Source organism: Pelodiscus sinensis, chromosome 12, assembly GCF_049634645.1.
Source record: "Pelodiscus sinensis isolate JC-2024 chromosome 12, ASM4963464v1, whole genome shotgun sequence".
Classification (NCBI taxonomy): Eukaryota; Metazoa; Chordata; order Testudines; family Trionychidae; genus Pelodiscus; species Pelodiscus sinensis.
The window spans coordinates 47,183,833-47,199,863 of NC_134722.1; the positions used below are offsets into that span (position 1 = coordinate 47,183,833).

General features: G+C 50.8%; 1 protein-coding gene across 6 annotated transcripts in view; it reads right to left on the reverse strand.

Moving 5' to 3' along the window:
• The window catches only part of MATCAP1 (microtubule associated tyrosine carboxypeptidase 1), a 37,668-nt gene extending 25,617 nt beyond the window's left edge, over positions 1 to 12,051 (reverse strand). For 5 of the 6 annotated variants that reach the window (XR_012906779.1, XR_012906780.1, XM_075940554.1 and 2 more), the window contains exons 1-2: positions 11,911 to 12,050; positions 8,455 to 9,080 (exon numbers count right to left, since the gene is read on the reverse strand). Coding sequence is in view for 4 of the 6 variants with exons in the window: in XM_075940554.1 (XP_075796669.1) it covers positions 8,455 to 9,018 (564 nt within the window). In the remaining 2 variants the exon portion in view is untranslated. Of the gene's footprint in view, positions 1 to 8,454; positions 9,081 to 11,910 lie in introns of all 6 variants that reach the window. The other variant, XM_075940555.1, reaches the window with a different exon arrangement.
• Positions 12,052 to 16,031: the final 3,980 nt, after the last annotated feature.

The window sequence follows — 16,031 nt, forward strand, 5'->3', positions numbered from 1 at the left end:
GTGGGAGAGGGGAGGGCAACTACAATGATCAGGGGTTTGGAACAGGTCCCATATGAAGAGAGGCTAAAGAGACTGGGACTTTTCAGCTTAGAAAAGAGGAGACGGAGGGGGGACAGGATAGAGGTCTCTAAAAGCATGAGTGGTGTGGAGAGGGTGCATAAAGAAAAGTTCTTCATTAGTTCCCATAATAGAAGGACTAAAGGACACCAAATGAAATGAATGGGTAGCAGGCTTCAAACTAACAACAGAAAGTTCTTCTTCACAAAGCAAATAGTCAACCTGTGGAACTCCTTGCTGCAGGAGGCTGAGAGGGCTAGAACTATAACAGAGTTTAAAGAGAAGTGAGATAAAGTCATGGAGGTTGGGTCCATGGAGTGCTATTAGCCAGGGGGTAGAAATGGTGTCCCTGGCCTGTCTGTGGAAGGCTGGAGATGGATGGCACGAGACAAATGGCTTGGTCATTGTCTTCGGTCCATCCCCTCCAGGGTCCCTAGGGTTGGCCGCTGTTGACAGACAGGCTACTGGGCTAGATGGACCTTTGGTCTGACCCCGTACAGCCATTCTAAGCTCAGGGCTCAGGGTCGGGGGTCTCAGTGGACCACCTTGATTTTCATGCAAACCTGCTCCTGGGTGGCCAGGCTGGCAGCTCTCCTGCCCTAGACGGCCACTTTCCTGTGCCTAGTGCGGAGGTCGTGGATGAGGTCCACGATGTCTGCACTAGACCAGGCCGGCGCCCGCCTCTTGCGGACCTGGGCAGGCTCCCGGGAGCCGCCAGCCTGGTCCCGGGAAGAGGCGGAGGGCTGGGTGGCAGCGGGTGGCTGGCTCGAGCCGTGCCAGGTGCAGGGTCTGCTGGCTGGGTGCTGGCAGGCTTGCACCTGGCACGGGCACCGTAGCCAGCCCGTGCCCCTTTAAGGGCTCCGGGGCCGGGAGGGGGGCAGAAGAGTTTCCCTGGTGGTGCCCAGAGTGGCCACCAGGGAAAGCTGGGGAGGGCTAGCTTCCCACTAGTTCGAATTAAGGGGCTACACAGCCCTTAATTCGAACTAGTTAATTCAAACTAGGCGTTAGTCCTCGTGGAATGAGGTTTACCTAGTTCGAATTAAGCGCTCCGCTAGTTCAAATTAAGTTCGAACTAGCGGTTCGCGTGTGTAGCGCCTATCAAAGTTAATTCGAACTAACGTTTGTTAGTTCGAATTAACTTTGTAGTGTAGACATACACCCTAAGGTGCCTCAGGACTACTAGTTGTTTTTAAAGTTACAGACTAACACAGCTACCCCTCTCAGATTTTTTACCAAATAGATCGGTTAGTCTGTATCTACAAAAACAAGGAGTCCCTGAGATACCTTAAAGACAGATCCCTCTGAGAGTTGTCAACATTTCAAGCAATTGCTTCTTGGAATAGCTGGTTTTAGAATAAGAGAGGTGAGGCTATTCTTTAATTAGTCCTAAGCAACACAGAGAACTTAATTTTTCTTGATTCTATCGCAGTGGCAATTATATTATTTAACTATTAGTAAAGTCAACATCCTCAGGGGATGGATCGTAAAAGTTTAGGAAGATGGACTATATCATCCTATTGACTAGCTGTGGCTCTTTTTTGAAGCCAAAAAGAAGGAATTCAAAAACCACGATTTGAGCATGAAAATGACTTCCTTCACCATAACCACAAGAGGCATGCAGCTCTCTCCCTGAAAAGCAGGCACGAGAAGAATAAACAATATGCTTAACTGGTGAAGGTGGAGAGGTTATCTAAGCCGAACAGGTTACTTTCTCACAGTGGAAATCCAGCCCAAGTGAAGCGACGGAAAAAGAGAACATAAATTATAACAGCTAAAATGGAAATTAAGAGGAATAACAGGGATTTTGCAGCAAACATCTAGATACATCAGAACAAGAAATTCTTGAAGTCTATTAGAAACAGAAAGTCTGGCTGACCACCAGAGCTAAATAATGCAATCAGGGGGCTAGAGACATCACAGACAAGATAAATGATTTATTTTGCATCAGTCTTCATCACAGGTGATGTTGGGAGTTAACTTAATGTGCATTAGTTGAAAAAAATAGGTATCAAAAGAGGAGGTGCTGAAACACATATCAGAGAGCAGCAAGTCACTAGGACCAGACAGTGTTCCTCCAGGAATTTGCTTCAGAGTCACTACCAAAAATATGCAATATCCTAAAAACTAGCAGTTTATACCTAGACACTACATGTGCTACAAACATTATACCTTTTTGGCATTGGAAATGGTTCAGAGAAGGGCAACAAAAATGACGAGGGGTTTGGAACGAGTCCCATGTGAAGGGAGATTAAAAAGACTGGGACTTTTCAGCTTGGAAAAGAGGAGACTAAGAGGGGATAGGATAGAGGTCTATAAAATCATGACTGGTGTGGAACCAGTAAACAAGGAAAGGTTATTTACCTCTTCCCATAACATAGGAACTAGGGGGTCACCAAATGAAATTAATAGGTAGCAAGTTTAAAACAAACAAAAGGAAGTTTGTCTTCACACATCACAGTCAACCTGTGGAACTCCTTGCGAGAGGATGTTGTGAAGACCAGGGCTTTCACAGGATTCAAAAAAGAGCTAGATAGATTCATGCAGGTTAGGTCCATCAATGGCTGTTAGCCAGGCTGGGTAAGAATGGTGTTCCTAGCCTCTGTTTGTCTGTAAATGGGTGAGAGAAGAGTGATCACGTGATGATTACCTGTTGTGCTTACTCCCTCTGGGGCATCTGGCATTGGCCACTGTCAGCAGACAGGATAGTGGGCTGGACGGACCTTTGACTGACCCAGTACGGCCGTTCTTATGTTCTATCTTGAAAAACAGTACTGAAGAAGATCTTATGAATCACAGCTCTGGGAGCCTTATTTCTGTGCAAGGAAAACTGGTTAAAACTGCACTTCCAGAAAATTATAAAGCCGTATAAATAACATATGGTAGGGCTGGCACCGTTTCAGCTGCAAATGACAGTCTGCATCTCGCTAGTCTTACTATTGTTGTGCAGCAACACAATTGTGGAGAAAGGAGCAGTTTACAAGACACAAACAAATTCTGACAAAGCAGCAAATTACATAGCCATGAAGTGAGGGGCAACTGATCATGCTTAAGAACTTGGCAGAGCAACCAAGATTCTTGGGAGTAGGAACAGATGGTCGATTTTCAGTATTGAAAGTGATTACTAGGGTATCTCCAGGCTTTGTACTAGAACAGGTGTTTAATATTTATTTTCTGGACTAATGGGAGAGAGATGAGGTGGCTAACACTGCAGATAGGAAAGGTATATACACGAGTCTAGACTAGAAAATCCAGATTGAACTGGTCATTTAAAATTCAGTCTTACGATGCAAAGTAATGCTCAGTGGATGAAACTGTTTGAATGATTCGTACACTTGACCGGGTTGTAAGCGAATGGCAATCACCCAGGACAGAGACTTGTGTCTGAACGCAAACAGCTCAATCTGCAATAGCAGCCTAAAGACGCAAACAAAGGAAATCAAAGGGAAGATCTCACAATGCTATCACATAGATCGACACTTCCTCTCCTGGCATTCTGTGCTTATTCTGGTCGCCCCATCACAAAGGTAGGGAAAGGACTAGAAGCTGAAAAGTTGTCTGTATAAGGAAGATAGAAAAGACTGGGCGCATCAGTTTAGAGAGAAGAGGAACAAGAGGTGTGGTAAAGAGATAACACAATGAGCAGGACACAGATGGTCTCAGCAGTTCCTATTTACTTTCTCACATGATAACAAAGGGACATGCAAGGAATTTTAAAGGCTATCTATACTCCAGACTTTACAAGGGCACACCTGTGCTGGTGTAGCCGCTTGGTGCCAATGGGAGAGAGCTCTTGCATTGGCACAATTAAACAATCCCCCAGGCGTGACGGTAGCTATGGCGGCTGGAAAGCATCTCCCCCTGACAAAGCGCTGTCCACACCAGCATTTTTGACGGCAAAGCTTATGTCTGTCAGGGGTGTGTTTTTTCACACCCCTGACCGACAAAAGTTTTGCCAACAAAAGTGCTCAGGCAGACACAGTCAAAGGCAACATATTAAATAAAAAAATGACTTTGGAAAAACCCAGCATGTAGTCAATCTGTGGCACCCACTTCCACAAAATATGATTGAGGCTAAGAGCTAGTATAAGATTCAAAAGATGATGAGAGGGACACTAACCACTTGGGCTTCATTAAAGATATTAACTGGTTAACGCACTACAATGGAAATTTTCCCCACCTTTGTTATTCGCATTTACACATATATTCTCTGGATTCTGTAATTTCCACCGCAACTCATCTGATGAAGTGGGTTTTACCCACAAAAGCTCATGATATAATACATCCATTAGTCTCTAAGGTGTCACAGGAATCCTTGTTTTTAAACTTACAGATTAGCACGGCTACTCCTCTGAGACTAAGAATACCCACAGTTAGATCAGGATTAATAATATTTAGGGATCAAACCCATCGTGCTTCAGCCTACAGATCATCCGCTAACTGCTTTGAGTTGGGAAGAAATGTTTCTTGCGTGCAGATTACATAATTGTCTGTTATAGGATTTCTTCCACCTGCTTCCTGTGAAGTACCTCGAACTAGCCACTGTTTGCGACAGGATGGCAGACAAGATGGACTGATCCAGTACTACAATCCCTAAGAAGGAAGAATAGATTTCAGGACTGACTGGCTCCTAGACAGTGACTAAGAGACAGTGCGGGAAGAATTCCGAAGCCACAGCTACCCTCCTTTCACAAGGGCCTGGGAGGCACCGAACCTTTTGGAGTTTTTACAGGTTACGAGTCATTCCAGGAACTATAGTTTGTAATTACATGTGTGCAACACAGTCACTTCTCTGCTGAATGCTTGCTCTGAAAGAAGCATGAATTCGGTTTCAGCTGCACTGAATATAAACTGTCAAATCCTCGTAAATCCAAGTGGCTGAACATTCTTTGCTCCAACTTATATACTCACTCCCCGCGTGTGGTGCAGACCAAGCCTGGGAAATTTAAACCCATCAAGCGAAAGTTTCAGAAAGTCATGAGGAGCCGAACCAGGAGGCTAGGCTAGAAACTGTTCCCCTACCTTAACGAAAGCAGGTCACAACCATCAGCAGCTAGAATACTCACTGAGAAAAAGCAGCAGCGTTGAGGATGCTGCCACCCTGCTCTTAATATCATTCCCAAAAGACCTCAGAAAAAACAATCCCCAAACTGAGTACTTGGCATACAAACACCAGGAGATGCACTGTTCGGCTACGTCTATACTGCGCTGTTTTGCACAAGAAATATGCAAATGAGGCGAAGTGTGGAATATCGCCGCGCCTCATTTGCTTAATTAATGAGCGGCTCCTTTTTGCACAAAACCCCCCTCTTGCTCAAGAGCCGTTCTTCCTGAAAAAAAGCAGAACGACTCTTGTGCAAAAGGGGGTTTCTGCACAAAAACGAGCTGTGTAGATGGCTCATTTTTGCACAAAAAGCGGCCGCCCATTTATGCAAATGAGGTGCGGCAATAGTCCACGCTTCACCTCATTAGCGTATTTCTTGCACAAAACAGCGCAGTATAGACGAAGCCTTAAGGTGTTGCTTCACACACACACACAAGACAAGCACATCCCTTCCAGGGATATTAAAATGCAGGTTTTTGGTAAACGTGTAACTGCTGAAATTCTCAGCAGTAACACGTTTACAAGCGGGAGGGTGGGTGGGAAATGTGGCTCCCCATACCGGCTCCCTGTGAGCATCAGCTCCTGCCCAGGCTAGTTGGTTAATTGTTTAAGCGTGCACACTACCACATCCCTACTCCCTTCCTGCTCTTCGGTGGACCATTCATTCTTTTGGGGACTGAGTATATCTGCTTAAACTAGGGATGTTAAAATGCGTGTAATTGAGTAACCGTGTAACCACTAAAAAAATTTCAGCAGTGATGTGGTTACATGCATGGGACGGCATGAATCAGAGGCAGCAGCACAGAGCGCGAGTGCGGGGAGGCAGCTTTCCAGGAGCCGGAGCACACGGGGAGCCGAATTTTAAGCCAGCTCTTCATGCATAACGGGAGCCTGTATCTAACTGTGAACATTAACCAATGAGCCAAGGGTTTAAACTACACAGAAATCATTGTAAGAATCCCCTAATGTATAGTCAGTCTTTAGCAGTGACTGTGCCACTGGAAACAGGAGAAGAGAGAGCTGGTTGTGTGCAGTGTGATCCATCACCCTGTAGCAATCACAACCCGTATCAAGTTAGGAATTCTTATGTGTTACTTGTATTGTCGCAGCTGATAAACAAGGGAATGCAGACAGACACATATCTTGCCACAGCACTCCTGCTGAAGGACTGACTACTGGGACTCCTCAAAACCACCCTCAAACTCTCACCACACAAAAGGCCAGCTTCCTCCAAGACACAATGAATTCCTCCACAAACTCCGCAACATGAACAGCCAGCCTTGCCACCACGGATACCACTTCCCCACACACTAGCATCCCTCAAAATGACACCGTAGCTCAGTGTTTCTCACCCTGTGGTACGAGTACCTCAGGGGTACTTGAAAGAAGTTGGGGCGGGGGAACGTCAACACAACTGACATTTGGAAAAAACAGAATTTTTGTTTTAAGTTTTACAGCGCTTTATTATTTTTGTACTTTTTACACCCAAAACTTTCATTGCCCGTCCAGCTACAATTAAGTTGTTTAAACAAAGGTGTTACAATGGTAGAAAAAATGTGTGTGTATCTGAAAACTGTAGGTACTGGGTGTACATATATATATATATATTTTTTTTTTTTTAAAAGGGGTACTTTATTACAAAAAAAAGGTTGAGAAACACTGCCATAGCTGCCTGCCTCACATATTTACAAGACAATGGCCAACCCTCCAATATCCATCCCAGATACACGGCTGAACTCATCCGTTTCATCCTCACCCATAACAGTTTTGCAATCTCTTTGTCCAACCCATGCGAACAACCTTCTGTAACCCACTAATCCCTCTTTTGACTGCATCGGTATTAACAGGCCATGCTACCTTGAATGATTCCTTAAAATATGTGCTCACTGCTCATGCTAAGCAAGCTGTTCCACTGTGCTTTTAGCTGGGGAGCTCGGAGTCCCTTTCCCAGCTCTGAAGTGGGGGTCTGAGTGAACTCCAAAGCCCGCTCTCTCACCAACCGAAGCTAATCCGATAAAAGATAACCACCTCACCCAGCTTGTCTCTCTAGTATTCTAGGGCCAACACGGCTACAATTTTTACACGGCTTAATACAAGAGCTTTTCAAATTCCAAATTCAGGTCCTTTTGGGGATTGCGCTGGTTATTATTTGTGGTGCACGCTGAAGGAAGCGCCACAAATTCGAACCTAGCCCAGAACGGACATACCAACTTTCCAACCTACTCCAACTATCCGCAGATTTGAGAGAAGATTCAAAATTGTGCGTTAAACAAAAACATTGCAGCCTTAACTATGGAAGGATTAGCAGTTGCTCCATAAAACAAACTCAAACACAGCGTTAATGTTGTTCAAGGCACTCAAATTCTGAATTTGAGATGTTGGGCTCACACAGTTTCAAAGCCATGTACTTCCTTTTCCCCCATTATTGATTCTAACATACCAACACCTTTTCACAACGTATAATGTGAGGTAACAACAACTGTGCATCCCTGTACAAGGGCATTCTGTGACAACACAGAGCCCCACAAGCTTGGAGATGGAAGAGAAGTATCTGAAATACAAAAACGAGGGCATCAGGAGTTATTCTATGGCATAGGCAGGCTTCTTAGTAGAAGCCCTTCAAATGAAGTCAATATTCCAGAAAACCAAAGGATTATTGAACTGGTACAGTATGTGACAGAATCCTGCACGCTAAGGGTATGTCTACACAGCAGCATTATTTTGGCATAACAAACGTTATTCCGAAATAACAGAGAACGTGTCTACACTACAAGCTTTTATTTCGAAATACTGTCGAGCTGGAGGACTTCTTACTCCGAATCCTGTAAGCCTCATTGCACGAGGAGCAAGGGAAGTCGGAGGAAGAGCGTTCTTCTTTCGACTTCCTGCTGTGTAGACAGCACCAAAAGCCGGCTAAGCTATTTAGATTTCAGCTACGTAAGTGACGTGGCTGAAGTTGTGTAGCTTAATTCGACTTTAGCCCTGCTGTGTAGACATACCCTAGGGAATTACTAAGAACATCATATCCTCCCCCTCCAATGCTGGAGGAGCATTATCCCCAGTTCCAGACCTTGCTGTACTTAGGGAAGGCTACCTCCTGGGTGTTGAACCAGCCTGCCTCCTTGCTACATGAGGGAAAAGGGTGATCTCCCTTGGGTACTGACTGATGTGACCTCAGAGCAAGACGACACTCTGGCCTTTTGCTATAAGGTGTGTGCCGTCCCTTAAGGTAAGGAGCCAACCTGCTCCCTGTGCAGGGAGCGTGTGTGAGGGGTGTACAAGAGACTGGAGTTTACCTGGGTAATGAACTGGTCTGATGCATCTCTGTATTTCTCCAGCACAGCGGTGGGGACAGGCTCCTCGTACTCAAACTGCGGGTTGTAAGTGTAACAAGACTGGAAGAACTTCTCTCTCTCCTCATCAACATTCAGTGGCCGCAGGGCCACCAGCAGGCAAGGACTCCTCCTGCTGATCTCCTCAGACTTTGGCCGGGCAATATGAGGTAGGGAAGCTGCACTGCGGATCTGCGCCCGCGCCCGGCCACTACTATTCACAGTAGAGGTGCTCTCACTCCGGCGCATCCAGCTGCAGGGGCTTGAGAAGGAAGAACAGGTTTCCGACTGTCGTCTGATCTCAGACCTCGCTTCTGAGGCCTTGGAGCACTTAAGCTTGGTAAGCATTTTGGGCCTTTGGCCCAGGTGGGCAGGGTCCGAATCTGGAGACGGTGAAGGGGAGAGGTAGGGGTAGAGTCGCAGCCCATTGTGTTCAGAGAACTTCTTCCCGTCGCGCTCACGCTGGGGGCTAGCACTCAGGACACTGCGGTGCCGCTCATACGACTGCGTCCCTGAGTCTAGCACCATTTTTCTTGGTCAAAATCTTTGTCCTCCAAATGAGGCTCTCCGCTTTCATCTCAGCCTTGTACCTACAGACACATACAAGGAGATGCAGGAAAAGCACAAACAACCACAAACAAGAAGTCTCCGAGGCACCAGGATGCTGCAGCTGAGGTGACGCTAGTTAAACAAGAAGAGGAACAAAGTCCAGGAATATATCAGTACCCCTCTTCTTCTAATTTCCCAAGTAGGTTGGCTCTTACCTGCACCTGCAGGTGAACTGCCCTCACCAATATTCAGTAACCCCAGACATGGAGGCGAGCCCAACACAGCCACATCTCTCCAGAAGAGATCAGACGCAAAAGTTCCATGTTATTTACAGCCTCATCTTCCTTTTCACATTCAAAATGTTAGCTTTGGAGCTACAGTTTTCTATGTTTGGTCCGTACCAGGAGGCCATTTTCACGGTAACCACAAGTACATGCAGAGTTTGTGCACCATCCTAGATCCTAAACCAACCTCATTCCATCAGGGCAAACCACAGGGCTTTGCTGTTGTAATTAAATCAGTGCACATACTGCAAAGCGTGAGATATAGGAATGGAGAAAATGTGCTTTTCCTATCGTTAGCCTCCTAACCTTGTATTTCAATATAACTAGGGCTAATTTTGCCCTGACAGAGTTCTCAGTGAGGAACATGGATGAGGTCTGGTTTAAAGGAAAGTTTAAGACTAAACCTAAAGTATTAGGTGCAGCACTCTGCCTTCCTGCAGTGTTAAGACCATGGAGTTAAAGCGAAGTCTGGAAGAGTAGAAGTTACAGTTCCCAGGTTAATGAGAACTGTACCATGGCACGCCATAACATTTTTATTCAGAATGGTGTAGCCATGTTGGTCCCAGGATATTAGCATGACAAGGTAAGTGAGGTAATATCTTTCATTGGACCAACTTCTGCAACTTACTGAGACCAGAAGATGAGTTCTGTGTAAGCTCCAAAGTTTGTCTCTCTCGCCAAGAGAGGGTGATTCAATAAAAGATATTACCTTCCCCCTCCCCTGCTCTCTCTCATTTTTAGCCAGGGATGCAATTCTGCACTCCTATGCAAACAGGCATTCCCCATGCAGTGTTACCTCACCCATACGGTGTTCGTGAAGTCACACAAAATTCTTTTCTACAAAATGGTATCCTCCATGCATGTTCAGAGGCCAGAGACAGTCATCCCACAGACACAGCTGGATCTGGGGCATGCAAGGCATGCCTTGAATACACTGACAGCACTCCCCTGGGTCTGTGCGCACCGACAGGGCATTCCCTAGGCTTGTTTCCGTGCATGGGGTGAGACGACACTTGGGGCAGCAAGTGGACCGAGGAAGTTACTGCTGCTTCTTTCACGGAATGGTCCTGCTGTTGCTAATTTTCACCAAGGAAAAGAGTAGCCCCAAGTATGTTGGGGAGCGGAGCCTGTGCTGCTCTAGGAAGCTGATCGGGCATTTGCTGCTAGAGCAGGGTGTGAGGAGGCACTGGGAGATGGGGAAACAGTGGCTTGTGGAGATGCAGGAAACTGTTCAGGTCACAATATCAAACCAGCAAAAGCTAGAATGAAGTTTGCCTCATCAACCTTCCCCCCCCCCCGCCCGTTTATGATAAGATCTATAACTAACCCATCCCCAATGATTTCTAAGCCCGGCCCTGAGCTGTTCCCATGGGCAGGGCAGGGAGGGGGGCTGTGAGCAGTGATGACAGGAGGTGTTACGGGGGCCAGAGGAGCGGGGCAGGGACATTGCGTGGAGCTACATACGGCACTGGAGAGGCCTTAGAAGATGCTGCAGGGCAGGGGATGCTGCCGAGTGGGCTGTGCGGGGCACTGGGGAGACTGAGGGCAGAGATAACAGGGAGTCCGGCAGGGCAGGGTTAGGGGTCCAGCGGGGGGAGGCCTGGCGGCGAGGGTGCTGGGAGTGCAGCACTGGGGGGCAGGATAAGGAGCCCAGCGGGACAGGCACTGGGGGGGGATTAGAGGGTCCGGGGGGAGGCCGGGGGCGGGGTTAGAAGGTCCGGGGGGGCCCAGGGGGCGGGGTTAGAAGGTCCGGGGGGGGGGTTGGGGGGCGGGGTTAGAAGGTCCGGGGGGGCCCAGGGGGCGGGGTTAGAAGGTCCGGAGGGGGGTCGGGGGGCGGGGTTAGAGGGTCAGAGAGGGGGGCGGGGTTAGAAGGTCCGGGGGGGGCCGGGGGCGGGGTTAGAAGGTCCGGAGGCAGGCCCAGGGGGCGGGGTTAGAAGGTCCGGGGGGGCCCAGGGGGCGGGGTTAGAAGGTCCGGGGGGGGTTGGGGGGCGGGGTTAGAAGGTCCGGGGGGGCCCAGGGGGCGGGGTTAGAAGGTCCGGAGGGGGGTCGGGGGGCGGGGTTAGAGGGTCAGAGAGGGGGGCGGGGTTAGAAGGTCCGGGGGGGGCCGGGGGCGGGGTTAGAAGGTCCGGGGGGGGCCGGGGGCGGGGTTAGAAGGTCCGGGGGGGGCCGGGGGCGGGGTTAGAAGGTCCGGAGGGAGGCCCAGGGGGCGGGGTTAGAAGGTCCGGAGGGGGGCCCAGGGGGCGGGGTTAGAAGGTCCGGAGGGAGGCCCAGGGGGCGGGGTTAGAAGGTCCGGAGGGGGGCCCAGGGGGCGGGGTTAGAAGGTCCGGAGGAGGGTCGGGGGGCGGGGTTAGAAGGTCCGGAGGGGGGTCGGGGGCGGGGTTAGAAGGTCCGGGGGGGCAGGGGGCGGGGCCCGGGGGAAGGAGGCCTGGTGGGCGGGGCGCTGGGCACAAAGGCCGGTCACGTGCCGGGCCGCGCGGACCCGCCCAGACACAGGAGGCTCCTCCCCGCCCCCAGCTCCGCCCCTCCCGCCAGCGCGCGGCGACCGGGCCAAGCGCCCCCCGCCCTGCCCCGGCCCCGCGTCTCTCACCCCGGCCAGGCCCCGCGCGGCCGCCGCCGCCGCCCGACACGCCGGCCCCGCTCGGCGCGGCCAGCCAATGGCGGGCGCCGCTCGCACCCGGGGAGCCAATCGCCGCCGCCGCGCGGGCTGCGCGCCCCGCCCCCTCTGCCCATTGGCCGGGGCCGCGCCCGACGCTCGGCCGGCGAGCACCCCCCCCCCCCGCCTCAGCGCGCGTGTCTGGTTCCCGCCCCTCCCCCAGCCCGTGCCTGGCCCGATCGGCTCCTGCTGGGGGGGGCTCCGGACCCTGGGTGGGGGGGGTTGGACTGAGTGGGGGGTGGGGCCTGAGGCCCTGGCTCGGGGAGGGACCCTGGGTGGGGGGGGTTGGGCTGAGTGGGGGGTGGGGCCTGAGGCCCCGGCTCGGGGAGGGACCCTGGGTGGGGGGGGTTGGGCTGAGTGGGGGGGGGGGGCTGAGGCCCCGGCTCGGGGAGGGACCCTGGGTGGGGGGGGTTGGGCTGAGTCGGGGGTGGGGCCTGAGGCCCTGGCTCGGGGAGGGACCCTGGGTGGGGGGGGTTGGGCTGAGTGGGGGGTGGGGCCTGAGGCCCCGGCGTGGGGAGGGACCCTGGGCCGGGACTGCCTGCCCCCAAGAGTTCCTGAAGAGCTGGCCGAGGCGCCATGGCCCCTCCTGGGGCGTTTCCTGGCACCCGGGGAGGTGCCCAGGGTCAGAGGGAAGCCAGGGGCAATAAATGGGGCACAGGCCTGTGAGTCTGACCTACCCCTGCGTGGTCACGGGGCAGCCGACACGGCCTCCCTTCTCCTCCCGCACAGCCAGGCCATGGGGATCCAGACAACTTCCTGTCCGGGGCAAGGCCTCTGGACTTGAAACCCGCTCTATAGACTGAGGCATAACTGCCCTCCAGCCTGATGCTGTGACCACGGGGCAACTCCTGGACAAGCCTCTCTCTGGTAGCTGAGCCCTCACTGAGCGGAGGGAGACAGGCAGGGAAGGAGGCTGACGAACACGGTCGCCCTGCCCAGGCGTAAGAGACGCCCCAGAGAATGGGAAAGCAGCCCAAATGTAACGGGGACGTAGTCACTGTGTGGTCATGGCCGTGGTGCTTCTCTCAACCAAGAGGCCCTGTATCCCAGCCCATTGAGAGTGTGGGGGAGGGGGAAAGGTGGGGACTCTGTCCTGGAGATGAGGGCTACACGTTAACCCCAGAATAGGAAATGGGCTCCTTCCATGCACATGGACCACTGTGGAGAAATCCCTGTGATATTCTACTTTGTATTAAGAGGTTGTCCTTCTAGATATATCTTTAAGTGTTCTTATAGGATCTCTGTAACATTTCTCCTATAACTTTGTATTAAGATATATAGATCTTGTAAGAAAAAATGTCTTTTGAGCTCTCCCCTTTCCTTGACTGCCCTGTTGAAATGAATGAGGTGTGAATGGAGGATTTGATACGGTCTCGCATGATATTCTTATTGATAAACTAGGCAAATATAACTTAGATAGGGCCACGATAAGGTGGGTGCATAATTGGCTGGATAACTGTAGTCAGAGAGTTGTTGTTAACGGTGCTAAATCCTGCTGGAAAGGGATAACAAGTGGAGTTCCTCAGGGGTCTGTTTTGGGACCCGTACTGTTCAATATCTTCATCAATGGGATAGAGAGTACGCTTATTAAGTTTGCAGATGACACCAAACTGGGTGGGGTTGCAACTTCTTTGGAGGATAGGGACATAATTCAAAATGACCTTAGCAAGTTAGAGAAATGGTCAGAGGTAAACAGGATGAGGTTTAATAAAGAGAAATGCAAAGTGCTCCACTTAGGAAGGAACAATCAGTTCCATACATACAAGATGGGAAGCGACTGTCTAGGAAGGAGCATGGCAGAAAGGGATCTAGGGGTCATAGTGGACCACAAGTTGAATATGAGTCAACAGTGTGATGCTGTTGCAAAAAAAGCAAATATGATTCTAGGTTGTATCAACAGGTGTGTTGTAAGCAAAACTCGTGAAGTCATTCTGCCGCTCTACTCTGCACTAGTTAGGCCTCAGCTGGAGTACTGTGTCCAGTTCTGGGCGCCACATTTCAAGAAAGATGTGGAGAAATTGGAAAGGGTACAGAGAAGAGCGACAAGAATGATTAAAGGTTTAGAGAACATGACCTGTGAAGCCAGGCTTCATGAACTGGGCTTGTTTAGTTTGGAAAAAAGAAGATTAAGGGGGAACATGATAGCGGTTTTCAAATATCTAAAAGGGTGTCACAAGGAGGAAGGAGAAAATTTGTTCCTCTTGGTTTCTGAGGACAGGACAAGGAGTAATGGGCTTAAAGTGCAGCAGGGGAGGTTTAGGTTGGACATTAGGAAAAAATTCCTAACTGTCAGGGTGGTCAAATATCGGAATAAATTGCCAAGGGAGGTGGTGGAATCTCCCTCTCTGGAGATATTTAAGAACAGGTTAGATAGACATCTGTCAGGGATGGTGTAGACGGAGCTTGGTCCTGCCTTGAGGGCGGGGGGCTGGACTCGATGACCTCTCGAGGTCCCTTCCAGTTCTATGATTCTATAAGGTGAGCACCTCCAGCAGCAGTTGCAAGGGTGGAGAAGGTCTGGGAGCCTGATCTAAGACAATACCTGCAAAGTGAGCTCATTAAGAAGACTGGACAGACAGATGCCTTGGGAGTCAAGCAGCAAGTGCCTGCCCTTGGAAGAACTCTCTTTGAAGCAGCATTACGAAAGGCCAGTTGATGACTAATTGGCTGCATGAGAGGGATAAATAGGAGGCATCTTGCAGAGGGACCCTGGGTTTTTGTCTTGTCAATATGGGAGCATCGATCTGGATCGGCAGAAGCCCGGCTCCACCCCCTCCCCCATCTAACTCACCTGGCCAGTGCAGTTAGGGGGAGCAACTTTTGGTAACAACAAGATGGAGTGTGCTTGTGTGTGTGTGTGAGTGCATGAGTGTGATGTATCATATGCATATGATAAATATTGATTATTCTATGTGTGATCAATAAATGTGGCATGTTGCCTTATCCCTCTGAAAAAGATCCCGAGTACTTTTTTAAGTACAACACCAGGTGTTGAGACGTAATTCCAGAGGGGACCCGCCAATGTGATGAGGAAAAAAAAGTTTGAAAACCACTGGCCTGGAGACCCCAGTAAGGGCGGTGCCTGAGCTTTGTTCAGTTGCCAGTGGCACTGGATTTAGATTCTCTTGGTAGCAAGGCTGGGAGGGGCTCCAACGCCTTCGGAGAGAGAAACACCCCTCTAGCAAAGCGTTCTTCAGCACCAGGGGCAGGCACATCCAGCAGCTAGCCCAGAGGTGGGGTACTCTCCCTCCCCTCCGTCAGCCTCAGGGCCTGGCCCATGCGTTCAGTTCCCCCGCTGCCGAGGGCTCTCCAGCTCCCGGATAGGGAACAGGCATCGTTCCCTCTCAGCTCCGGGAAGCCCCACAAAGGCCCCAGCTTTGCGGAGCTCCATGGTTGCACGCTGCTTGGGGCAAATCCAGCCTGCCTGCTGCAGAGGCCAGCGCAGGGACGCCAGAGGCACAGCTCAGACTGGGCACAAGCTGGGCTTGCCCTGTGGCTGGAGTGGCCTGGAGGGGGGCGTGGTGCCCTGCCCCCTAGAAATTAATGAGTCTGCAACAGCCTTAGCTTTTAGCTCGTGCAGTAGAGCAGGCATGGGGAATGTTTTTTGGGTTGGGGGGAGGGATAGTACCCCACCTCTGACCCACAGAAAAATCCATCGAGGGCTGCACATAAGTGAGAAGCAAAGAAAAAACCCAAACCACTCACTGATGTGGCCCCCAGGGCCCCAACTAAGCTGAAAGACATATACCCCTCGCACACCAGAGCCGGGGGGGTCCAGCCTAGTAGATTTTGTGTGCTGCAGTGGGGTAGTGGGGTGATTGGAGCACCAGTGTGGGCCCCCCAATGCTAAAGGCCAGCCCCCCTAATGCTGGACTAGATCCAGGCAAGCCGGGGGCTGCATAGGGCCCCCCCGGGCCTGAGGTTCCCCACCCCTGCAGTAGAGGCTCCTACATTAAGTGTCAGAGGACCCCAGTTCCAAGCCGCCTGCCCACGGCTGAGGTCTGTTGCCATTCTGCTAGCTGGCTGGTGGTGGCAGGGTCGTAGTGACACAGAAC